General features: G+C 37.8%; 1 protein-coding gene across 1 annotated transcript in view; it reads right to left on the bottom strand.

The window, feature by feature from the left end:
• The window catches only part of NBEAL1 (neurobeachin like 1), a 207,371-nt gene that overhangs the window by 51,206 nt on the left and 143,012 nt on the right, over positions 1–13,153 (bottom strand). Inside the window, exons 35-36 of the mRNA XM_030803003.1 lie at positions 12,171–12,295; positions 6,096–6,222 (exon numbers count right to left, since the gene is read on the bottom strand). Coding sequence (XP_030658863.1) covers positions 6,096–6,222; positions 12,171–12,295 — 252 coding nt within the window. The remainder of the gene's footprint in view (positions 1–6,095; positions 6,223–12,170; positions 12,296–13,153) is intronic.

The following is a 13,153-nucleotide window of genomic DNA, read 5'->3' as shown; positions in this document are numbered from 1 at the left end:
GACTGCATTGTAGTGGTGTTTGTAAATAATTATTAGAAGTACTAAATATGAATCTTAAACTATAAAATGAGACTTTCAAGAGTAACTAAAACTAGAGAGCATCACCATCATAGCATTCCCCTAACAAGGGAACTGGAGATAATGCAAAGAGCTACTATTGCCATACCTTACTTAAAGTGAAGTCACCTTACATTAGGAGAAATATTATTTATATTTGCTGGAGGAAGTAACTGGAGAGACAGTCTTTTGGTGGCCTAGGTGACTTTAACTGCCAAGTATAGAAATAGGAGCTACTGGGTGGGCGCGGTGGCTCATGCCTGTAATCCCAGCACTTTGGGAGGCAAAGGTGGGCAGATCACCTGAGGTTGGGAGTTCAAGACCAGCCTGACCAACATGGAGAAACCCCATCTCTACTAAAAATACAAAATTAGCCGGGTGTGGTGGCGCATGCCTGTAATCCCAGCTACTTGGGAGGCTGAGGCAAAAGAATCACTTGAATCTGGGAGGCGGAGGTTGCGGTGAGCCGAGATCACACCATTGCACTCCAGCCCGGGCAACAAGAGCAAAACCCTGTCTCAAAAAAAAAAAAGAGGAATGGGAGCTCCTACCACTCACAGAATGTTATTCAAGTAAATCTTTTAAGCCAGCTACTCTCTGGTCCTAGACATTTCATATCTGCCTTATGTCCAGGGTACCAATGACTAAGTCTAATTTTATTTTTAGTGGGTTTCCATGAGAAGTTCTGTATCACCAATTTAAGTTTGTAATGTTGCAACCATTTATTTAAAACTAAACTTTTCTTTTTTTTAAAAATAATTACTGGAAAGAATGTTTTCCCAAACACTGAAATACTAATATTTACAGTGATAAATAGAGCAATGAGTAACCCTTAAAAAGTAAATAGTCTGAGGGTTATTTATATTAAATGACAAAAAGTATTTTGGTTCTTCAGTGTAAAACAAATGAGTCTGACATCCATTAAATTCACTAGTCATCAAAGAAAGAAAAAAAAATCAATTAAAAAGCCAACTGAATATCCACCAAGATAGTTCCCTATATAACTGCCCCTACCCAGTACCCTGAAAATAATAAAGGAAATCTAAAAAAAATTACTGAACTAATACAAATAAAAATCCTGATTATGCTACCAAAGGATACTACTGAATCTAGTCAATTTGTAATATATATATTTTTTGAGATGGGGTCTCACTCTTGACACCCAGGCTGGAGTGCAGTGGTGCAATCTTGCCTCATTGTAACCTCCACCTTCCAGGCTCAAACATTCCTCCCACTTCAGCCTCCCAAGTAGCTGAGACCAAAGGCTCACATCACCACGCCAAGTTAATTTTTTGTATTTTTGGTGGAGACGGAATTTTGCCATGTTGCCCAGGCTGGTCTGGAGCTCTTGAGCTCAAGTGATCTGTCCACCTCGGCCTCCCAAAGTGCTGACAAATTGAGGGCCACCATGCCTGGCCCTCAATTTGTAATATTAAGATGAGCTTCAAAGAAATATTTGCCATGTGTAGTTTATAATGTAAACAAATAATATATTTGGGACATAGCTACTCATTCTTGGCTGAATATGTGGCTTTACGAACATAGAAAGTTAAATATTAGGCTGGGTGCAGTGGCTCACACCTGTAGTCCCAGCACTTTGGGTGGCCAAGGTGGGAGCATCACTTGGGGTCAGGAGTTTGAAATTAGCCTGGCCAACATGGTGAAACCCATCTCTACAAAAAATACAAAAAATTAGCTGGGCGTAGTGGCACAGGCCTGTAATTCCAGCTACTTGAGAGGCTGAGGCATGAGAATTACTCGAACCCAGGAGGCGGTGGTTACAGTGAGCTGAGATCGCGCCACTGCACTCCAGCCTAGGTGACGGAGTAAGACTCCATCTCAAAAAAAAAAAAAAAAATCAAATCAAATCAAAACAAAACCCCCAAAACTCACATTAGGGCAGATATACAAATCATGAACTTTAAAGGTAATCCCTAAGCCATGTACAGATCCACTGGCAAAGGATGGCAGTCTTACTGGATCAAGGGGTTTGTTTATTTTAGAGATGGCGGGGGGGTCTTGCTTATTTATTTATTTATTTTAGAGATAGAGTCTGGCTGTGTCACCCAGGCTGCACCGCAGTGGGGTGATCATAGCTTACTGCAGCTTTCAACTCCTGGACTCAAAGGATCTTCTTGCCTCAGCCTTCCCAATAGTTAAGACTATAGGCACACACCACCATGATGCTGGCTATTTATTTATTTATTTATTTATTTATTTATTCGAGTGGAGTCTTGCTCTGTCACCCAGGCTGGAGTGCAGTGGAGTGATCTCAGCTCACTGCAACCTCCGCCTCCTGAGTTGGAGCGATTCTCCTGCCTCAGCCTCCTGAATAGCTGGGACTACAGGCACGTGCCACCACGCCTTGCTAATTTTTGTATTTCTAGTAGAGACAGAGTTTCACCATGTTGGCCAGGATGATCTCAATCTCCTAACCTTGTGATCCACCTGCCTCGGCCTCCCAAAGTGCTGGGATTACAGGCGTGAGCCACCACGCCTCACCTATTTTTTTTTTTTTTTTTTGAGATGGAGTCTCGCTGTGTCGCCCAGGCTGGAGTGCAGTGGCGCAATCTCGGCTCACTGCAAGCTCCGCCTCCCGGGTTCACGCCATTCTCCTGCCTCAGCCTCCCGAGTAGCTGGGACTACAGGCACCCGCCACCACACCCGGCTAATTTTTTGTATTTTTAGTAGAGACAGGGTTTCACCATGTTAGTCAGGATGATCTCAATCTCCTGACCTCGTGATCCACCCGCCTTGGCCTCCCAAAGTGCTGGGGTTACAGGTGTAAGCCACCACGCCTGGCCTATTTTCTTAGAGAGAGGGTCTCACCATGTTGCTCAGGTTGGTCTCAAACTCCTGTCCTTTAGTGATCCTCTTGCCTCAGCCTCCTGAATAGCTGGGATTATACTCATGAGCTATAGCACTCAGCTGGATCGGGGGTTAAACACAACCTCTAACCAATGACTGACCACCAAGCTATGCTGACTCACAGACAATCCCTACTAGGCCAGGTTTTACAACAAAAAACAAAACAAAAAAATCCCAATGAATAGAGACACCATTGGCAACACACAGCCAGTTAAAACAGGCTCCACAGAATTAATTTGGGAAAGTAAACAAAAAAACAAAATCACAACAGTAACAACCATAACAGAGGGAGATCAGAAGCCAGATTGGCTACAGTTTGTTATCAAAAGTGTATAGTTTTTTTTACAAAAATTATGAGAAAACAAAGAAAAAGGAAAGTATGAGCCATAAACACAAAAGCAATAAAAAGAAACTGTCTCTGGGGGACCTCTGATGTTCAATTTAACAATGGTTTCAAAGTAGCTATCATAAATACATCAAAAGAACAAAAGGAAACTATGTTTAAAGAATTAAAAGGAATTACGGCAATGAAGCTAATCAAATAGAGACTATCAATAAAGAGACAGAAATTAAAAACATTTAAAAAAAGAACCACGCCGGGCATGGTGGCTCACACCTGTAATCCAGGCATTTTGGGAAGCCGAGGTGAGTGGATCACCTGAGGTCAGGAGTTCGAGACCAGCCTGGCCAACATGGCAAAACCCCATCTCTACTAAAAGTAAAAAAATTAGCTGGGCATGGTGGCAGGTGCCTGTAATCCCAGCTACTCAGGAGGCTAAGGCAGGAGAATTGCTTGAACCTGGAAGGTAGAGGTTGCAGTGAGCTGAGATCTCGCCACTGCACTCTAGCATGGGCAATAAGAGTGAGACTCTGTCTCAAAAAAAAAAAAAAAAAAAAAAAATAGCGGGTGGGGGGGCAAGTGATTTGCATATATAGTCTCCAAAGTAGATCTATATTAATGGCAAACAAGCACATGAAAAGATGCTTAACATTATTAGGTACTAGGAAAATGCAAATAAGATAGATAGGACTTCAAACCATCTAGGATCGCAATAATGAATTTTTACAAACCCACAAGGAAAATAACAAGAGTTGAGGTAGATGTGGAGAAATTAGAACACTCATACCTTGCTGGTGAAAATGTAAAATGACACAGTCCCTGTAAAAAACAGTTTGGTAATTCCTCAAAAGTTCAAACAGAATTATCATATGATCTAACTATTATACTCCTCAGTAGATACCCAAGACAACTAAAAACTTATGTTTGCACAAAAACTTGTACCTGAATATTCATGGAAGTACTATTCATAATAGCCTAAAAGTAGAAACAACCTAAATGCTCACTGATTGATGAATGGATAAGCAAAATGTGATTATCCATATTTTGGATAAACATAAATGGTTATAAGTGGAAAATTATTTAAAATATTATTCAGCCACAAAAAGGAATAAAGTACTCTTATATGCTATGACATGAATGAATCTTGAAAACATTATTCCAAATGAAAATAAGCCAGACACAAATTGTAGGAGTTACAGAAAATGTCCAAAGTAGGCAAATCCACAGAGACAAAGTAATTAGTGGTTGTCAGGTTATGTGAGAAGGGGAAAACTGGGACCGACCACTAAAAGGTACAAGATTTCCTTCTGGGGTGACATAAATATTCTGGAATTATATAGTAGGGATGGTTGTACAAATTTGTGAAAACACTAAAAAAACCCCACTGAATTGTATGCATTAAAAATGATAAATTTTATGTTTGTGAGATATACCTGGATTAACAAAAATAAAGACCTCCCTGGATAACAAACAGAGAGTTTGTGGCAATCAGACCTTCCTTATTAGAAATACTAGAGGGCTGGGTGCAGCAGCTCACTCTCTGGTGGCCTGTAATCCAAGCACTTTGGGAAACCAAGACAGGAGGATCATGTGGGCCCAGAGGTTCGAGACCAGCCTGGGCAACACAGTGAGACCCTGTCTCTGTAAAAAAATTTAAAAATTAGCTAGACATGGTGGTGCGCCTATAGTCCCAGCTACTCAGGAGGCTGAGGCAGGAGGATCACTTGAGACCGGGAGGTGGAGGCTCCAGTGAGCTGTGATCACACCACTGCACTCCAGTTGAGGTGACACTGGAGATGTCACCTTTTTTTTGAGATCCTGTCTCAAAAAAAAAAAAAAAAACCCACAGAAAAACACACACAAAAAAACTGGAGAAAGTCTTTTAGGCTGAAAGGAAATGATATCAGATGATAAATGAATGCACAAAGAAATAAAGTGCACAAGTATGATACTTGATAATTATGTAGCAAACATAAAATAAAGTATAACATATATTTGTTTTCCTCCTATAATTCATTTAAAGACAACTGCATAAAACAGCAACTATAAAACTGTATTACTGAACTTATACAAAGAAATGTAATACGTATGACAGTAGTAACACAAAGAGGAGATGAGGAAATTAATATATTTTACATTTGCTTAAAGAAAGTTTTTGAAGTACAACTTAAAAATTTTAAAATGTATCTAAGGCTTTTCAGGTTATCTGTTTCTTCTTGCGGGAGGTTGGGTAATTTGTATCTTTCAAAGAATTTGTTTCATTTATGCTGTCAAACTTACAAGCATAAAGTTATTACTATTCTTTTCAATCATTTTATTATTTGTGGCAATATCTCCTCTTTCAATCCTAATATAGGCAATTTATGTTGTCTTTCTTTTAGTCAGTCTGGCTAGAGGTTTATGTTTTTTGCTTTTTGTCTGTTTGTTTTTAATAACCAGGTTTCAATGTTTTTAATCTTTCTTTTTGTTTTTCTTTCATGAATTTCTGCTTTGTCTTTATAATGCTCTTTCTTTTGCTTAACAGTTTATATTTTGTGCTGTACATTTCTATCCGAACACAGGTATAGCTGAATCTCACAAATTCGACGTACTGCTTTCATTATCATACAGTTCTAAATATTTTCTAATTTCAAGGTCCAGTTCCATGTTATCCCAGTTCTAAGAAGCCTTCCTCAATAATCTCAGTTAATACTGATAAAATCCTAACAGCTGATACAGCATTAACTGTTGGACCCTGGAAATACACGGTGTTAGAATTTCAAGCAAATCTTTTCCACAATTTTGCAATCCCCTTTCTCAGAAGAAAATAATTTTAAATATTTATACATACACATTTGCTCTAGCTGTTATATCCTCTTCAGGAAGGTCTAATTTATCCTCCTCCATATCACTAACTTTTACTTGTTTCACTACTTCCAAAAGCAATGTATCACTGGAAGGCTGTGAGTGTTGGATACCTGTTTTAAACACAAAATATCTATTAAACATAAAGTAAAAAACAATATTATAGCCTTTCTGTAATTTCTGACTGTTGTGTTCCTGACTGTTAGATGATAACAATATGTATACTGTAAGTAAAGATGGTACTTTGATTTAGAGTAATCCTTGATGTTTGATGGCGATTTTGACCACTACTATTCATAAGGTAAAAAGAATAAATGTTTTAAAAATAATAGTATCTATTTTTAATAATGGTATTATTTGTTTCAGAAATAGGCCAAGTACTCTCTTTATTTATATTTAATTCTAAAGGTTGCCAATAATTAAGTCAAAGGAAGAAATATTCTAATTGTATTAATGTAATAGAACTATTTTTACTGTGCATTTGTACAAAAGCAATACTAAGAAAGAATATATGATAAATTGTCTTTAATTGGGAAATAATACACAGACCAAGAGCAGAAGTGTTTACTTTCTGGACCACATGGAATTTAATACATAATTCTGAGGCATACATATGCAATACATGTAATGTATTTTATAAACTAAACATCCTGTAAAAAGGCAGGTCTGGTATAATGAAAGAACATGGTCTATGAAGTGGTGAACCTAGACTCAAATTTAGTTTTGCCATTTATTAAGCCATATGACCCTTCTGAATCTATGTTTTCTAAATTGTAAAATGGAGACTTCATCACAAGGTTGTTATGTATATGAAAGGTAATATATGTGAAACATCTGGTACACATTAAATATAAAATAAATGATAGCTACTATTATATATTTACCTTCCAACTATCTGATTAAAATAAGAACAGTAATACAAATATATGCATAATTTATAGGATTGGAAAAAATTAATATACTTAACTATGAATAAAGATATTTCATTTATGGCAAAAATAATTCATATACAATATATAAAATAATACAATACTGCAAATAACTATAAATAACAAAACACTATAAAGATGACAAATCCTCCCTTAACTTCTCAAATGATACCACTGCTCAGACATAAGATGAATCAACATAATGTACAGCTGCATTTTTCTGTGTAAATCTGTTTGATCATACCTTCTTCTACATTGGGAAGTAGTGATTCACATTTTCCCTAGAATGAGTTAGTAACTATTTCTACTGAACATGTTTTTTCATGAGGCCTAATTTATTGTTAAAACATTTAATTAACGAAGTACATGACAATGCAATAAAAAGTGAAAAGAAGGAAGCCTAGGTAGTCTGATAAAAATAGGAAATTGACTTTATATAGATGTATGGTACTATTCCATTAACAGTATGAATTGAAAATCTGATGAAAGATTGGTGAAGAATGGAGAATGAAGGATGGACTGCAGCAAGGAGGCCAGCTGGCAAGCTACTGTAAGTTTGGAGAAAGCACCAAGCTAAGCCATGGCAATAGCAAAGGGAATGGAAATAAGGAAAAACATTCAAAGGTTATGTAAGAGATAGAATCAACAGGACACAGTACATAAAGAGCTATTATATGTAGGGATTTCAGAGAGATGAGGAGAGACTTGTGGATAATGTGGATTTTAATTTCAGCAACTAGTATATGGAGATACTGATAACTACAATACCAGATACAAGAGAAGTAGAAACTAGGGTAAGGAATACACATATGAGAAAAGATAATAAATTCAGTTTCAGAAATGTCATATGGAGACTGTGGAAGAGGTATCCCAACAGGCAGTTGGAAACATTGTTCCAGAGTTCAAAAGGAAAGTTGGAACTAGAAATACAGATGGGAAAGCAGCATTACATATATGGTGGGTTAGCCATGAGATCACTCAGGAAGAACATAGGTAAAAGGCAAGATGCTAGGAATGGATCTGGGAACATCATCATTTAAAGGTGTGCAGGAAAAAAGTTTTAGAAAAAAAGACTAAAAGTTGGTATAAAAAGTAGGAGGTTAAGCAGCAGAGCTAAGAAAGAAATATATTTACAAGCTGAGTGTGATGGCTCATGCCTGTAATCCCAGTACTCTGGGAGGCTGAGGTGGAAGGATCACTTGAGCCCAGAAATTCAAGACCAACCTGGGCAACAGCGGGAGACCTTGTCTCTACAAAAAAAGTTTAAAAAATAAAAAATTAGCTGGGTGTGGTGGTACACACCTATAGTACCAGCTGCTCGGGAAGCTGTGGCAGGAGGATCACTTGAGCCCAGGAGCTCAAGGCTGCAGTGAGTGGTGACTGCACCACTGCACTCCAGCCTGGGTGACAGAACGATATCCTGTCTCACAAAACAAACAAAGAAAAAAAGGAAACGAAAGAAGGAAAGAAATACACTTACAGAAGAGGATAACCACTAAATGCTTCAGAAACAATAGAAGCAGGGTGAGGACTAAAAATAAGTTGTTAAATTTGCCAATCAGAAAACAGCATGTCTAATAAAGAAGTACAGACAAAAAAAAATTTCTTAAATCAATATTTTTTTTTTTTTTTGAGAGAGGGTTTTACTGTGTTGCCCAGGCTGGAATGAAGTGGTATAATCATGGCTCACTGCAGCCTCAATCTCCTGGGCTCAAGCAATCCTCCAACCTCAGCCTCCCAAGTACCTGGGATCATGGGCGCACACGACTGCACCCAGCTGACTTTTAAAATTTGTTTTGTAGAGATGAGGTCTCATTATGTTGTCCAGACTGGTCTTGAACTCCTGGGCTCAAGCGACTCTTCTCCTTGGACTCCCAAAGTGCTGGGATTACAGGTATGAGCCACCACACCTAGCCAAACCAAACTTTTTTTTTTTTTCTTTTTGAGACAAGGTCTCACTCTGTTGCTCAGGCTGGAGTGCAGTGTCACGATCGTGGCTCACTGTAGCCTCGACCTCCTGGGTTCAAGCAATCTTCTCACCTCTGAGTAGCTCCAACTACAAGCATGTGCCATGCTGCAAAAAATCGTATTTTTTGTAGAGATGGGGTATCACTATGTTGCCCATACTACAAACCAAATATTTTTCTGATACATTTAAGAATATATTTTCTTTTTGACTCTTCAAATTCCCTAATTTACAAGTGGGTGTGTTCCAAAAGATGCTTCATAAGTCAGCTGTTTGAAATTAATAATGGATTTTCCATCCAAAATAGTACTTTAAATTATGGTTAGCTTTGCAGGTTAGCCCATAATGAAAACACTATTCTATACATCTGTGATGGATTGCTTATAAAAAGCAGTATTGGGGTAAGTAAAACAAAACAAGATAATTTTTAAAAAAAAGAATACCATGAATTCTGGCAGTTAATGAAAATACTCTATAGACAAAACTAAGGAGTAGGCAAAACATTTTGCAGTTAATTCTGAAGTATATGTCAAAGAACTTTAAAGATATTAAAGAGTGATGCCTTTTTTATGATTTCCAATTTCACCTTGAAATATATAATTTTTTTTCTGTACAGTTTTATTGTCACTATTACACTTGGAGTAAATTTTTAAAGTGAGAAAAACAAACAAAAAGAACAACTGAGACTAAGAAGGGACATAAAATTACATCTGTGTGCATGTGTCGAGGGGTGAGAAGGAGAGGAAAAAACAGAGGAAACTTTATGGAAGGAGATTTCTTAGCAAAAGTCAAGAAAATAATATGGAACACTATTCCTTAAGTAACTATTAAAGTCATTTACCAAAAGATGTTTTTTGGGTGTTAATGATAGTTACATTTCAAAGAGTAGAGAAAGATACTCTTTCTCTACAAAGATACTTTCTCTACAAAGATATCATTATCTTTGTAGATAGAAAGATACTTTCTCTACAAAGATATCATTATCTTTGTAGATAGAAAGATACTTTCTCTACAAAGATATCATTACAAAGATACTCTTTGTAATGATAGTTACATTTCAAAGAGTAGAGGAAAAGTAGAGAAAGAAGAGGATACAAGATTCTTTCAGAGAAAAAGCTATACACAACTGGCTATTGCTATGTAAGATAACACTCAAAGTTAGTGTTTATATCATGGACAAGGCCATTATTTTGAATTAAGGAAAACCACTTACTGTATCTGATTTATTTTAAAATGTAAGACTCTAAATGGTAGGCATCATGGCTCTCTTGATTTATTTTATGGCATCAAATGTTTTGGCCATATGTTAAGGCAATTAAAAAAAATAAGATCTGACCAGGCATGCTGGCTCATGTCTGTAATCTCAGCACTTTGGGACACTGAGGTGGAAGGACTGCCACTTGAGCCCAGGAGTTCAAGACCAGCCTGGCAATACGGTGAGACCTTGTCTCTACCAAAAAAAAAAAAAATGCTGGGCATGGCATGGTGGTATGCATTGGTAGTCCCAGCTAATCAGGAGGCTGAGGCAGAAGGATCAATTGAGCCCAGGAGGTCAAGGCTACAGTGAGCCATGTTCAAGCCTCTGCAGTCTAGCCTGGTCAATACAGACCCAGTCTCAAAAAAATAAAAATAGTTTAAAAATAACATCTAAAAGTTGGTACTGATGTCATCTAAAACTACAACATAATATGCCTATGACTACCAATGATTTGTTGTTGTTGTTGTTGAGGAGTTTCGCTCTTGTCACCCAGGCTGGAGTGTAATGATGCGATATCGGCTCACTGCCACCTCCACCTCTCGGGTTCAAGTGATTCTCTTGCTTCAGCCTCTAGAGTAGCTGGGATTACAGGTGCCTGTCACCAGGCCTGGCTAATTTTTGTATTTTTAGTAGAGACAGGGTTTCACCATCTTGGCCAGGCTGGTCTCGAGCTCCTGACCTCAGGTGATCTGCCTGCCGCGGCCTCCCGAAGTGCTGGGATTACAGGCATGAGCAACTGTGCTGGGCCCAATGATTCTTGATAAACATTTTGGGGTATTTCACAGACCTATCTTAACAAAGGGAGAGATGACAAGTGAGACAGTTATAAATGAAGGGCTTCCTAAAGAGTTGCAGAAACCTCTTAAGATCTGTTTTGAAATACTGTGAGGCTAAATTTTTGTTTGTTTTGAGACAGTTTTGCTCTTGTTGCCCAGGCTGGAATGCAGTGGCGTGATCTCAGGTCACTGCAACCTCCGCCTCCCGCGTTCAAGCAATTCTCCTGCCTCAGCCTCCTGAGTAGCTGGGATTACAGGTGCCCACCACCATGCCTGGCTAATTTTTTATATTTTTAGTAGAGACAGGGTTTCATCATGTTGGCCAGGCTGGTCTTGAACTCCTGACCTCAAGTAGTCTTTTTTTTTTTTTTAGAAAAAGGCATTGGCCAATCTAAGATACTAAGGGTCTAGAGCCCTATAAAAATAGGTTATAATAAAAGGTATAAAGGATTGCTAAGAATTATGGCTGGGTGTGGTGGCTCACACCTGTAATGCTAGCACTTTGGGAGGCAAAGGTGGGAGGATAACTTGAGGTCAGGAGTTGGAGACCAGCCTGGCCAACATGGTGAAACTCCGTCGCTACTAAAAATACAAAAATTAGCCAGGTGTGGTGGCATGTGCCTGTAATCCCAGCTACTTTGGAGGCTGAGGCATGAGAATCGCTTGAACCCTGGAAGCGGAGGTTACAGTGAGCCGAGACTGTGCCACTACACTTCAGCCTGGGTGACAGAGTGAGACTCTGTCTCAAAAAAAAAAAAAAAGAAAAAAAAAAAGGATTGCTAAGAATTCTGTCTAACATTAGTATTAGCCTCAGTCTTGATGAGCAAAAAAACTAAGAGAAAAGAACATTGTTTCATTGCAAGAGACATAACAGTTGATATGAAGTACAGTATACTTTTATAATTAAAAATTTTTTTCTCTTAGAAATTACAATCAATGGAAGTATTAAATCACCTTGGATTTAGGCCAAATGTAACAGGACTGAAAACATATAGTCATTTAAATATCAATTATAAAATGCCACCTTTCCTTCATAAGTAAACACATTTAAAACAATAAAATAACAATCATCAACTCCATGAACACACTCTCATTATCTTCAACATATAATTAAACAGTCATTGGAACTCACCCAGATTATCTCTCAAGGCACTAGCTTCCTCATGGGTTTTGAAATTATAATTCGGTACCAGCTTAAGTCTCATGCGGGAATAATTCTCTACATTAGCTAGCTTCCAATGAACTGGATTCTGTTTCCTAAGAATATTCATAAGCAAACAAGTAAAATTATTTAGCTTAAGTTACAAAGATTGTTTGATTTAAATAGTGTAAAAAAGTATCAAGTACTTTACATTTGTTTAGTACCATTTTATTTTATTTTTATTTTTTAGAGACAGAGTCTCATTCTGTCACCCAGGCTGGAGTGTAGTGGCACAATCTCAGCTCACTGCAACCTCTGCCTCCTGGATTCAAGTGATTCTCGTGCCTCAGCCCCCCAACATAGCCGGAATTACAGGCATGTGCCCCTACGCCCAGCTAATTTTTGTAATTTTAATAGAGATGGGGTTTTGCCATGTTGGTCAGGCTAGTCTTGAACTCCTGGCCTCAAGCAATTTGTCTACCTTGGCCTCCCAAAGTGCTGGGATTACAGGTGTGAGCCACCATGCCCAGCCTACTTAGCACCATTTTATAAAACTGTTCACATTTTTTATCTCATTTAATCCAAATAACTCTGATAGAACCAAAGTGAGTATGCATAGCTGCACTTTATACACGAGGAATCTAAAACAGACTACATTATTTGCCCAAGATAACAGAAGGTTTACAGGTAGCAGAAATAAGATTTGAACATGGACTTTCAGACTTACAGCTTGATAACTTTACTCTCTCACCGTTAAATGGGAGTTCTTAACTAGCTACACAGATGGTTTATGTTTCCAATAGTTTTCAAAATAAAAAATAATTTTACTACAAATAAAGACAATATAATTGCAAGTGAATCAAAGGTCTAAATATAAGAGCTAAAACTATAAAACTCCTAAGAGAAAAGATAATGATAAAACTTTATGACCTTGGACTTGGCGATGGTTTCTTAGATATGACACCAAAAAAACC

This window comes from Nomascus leucogenys, chromosome 22a, assembly GCF_006542625.1.
Source record: "Nomascus leucogenys isolate Asia chromosome 22a, Asia_NLE_v1, whole genome shotgun sequence".
Lineage (NCBI taxonomy): Eukaryota > Metazoa > Chordata > Mammalia > Primates > Hylobatidae > Nomascus > Nomascus leucogenys.
The sequence above is the reverse complement of the archived record's forward strand: the minus strand, read 5'-3'. Positions and strand labels throughout refer to the sequence as shown.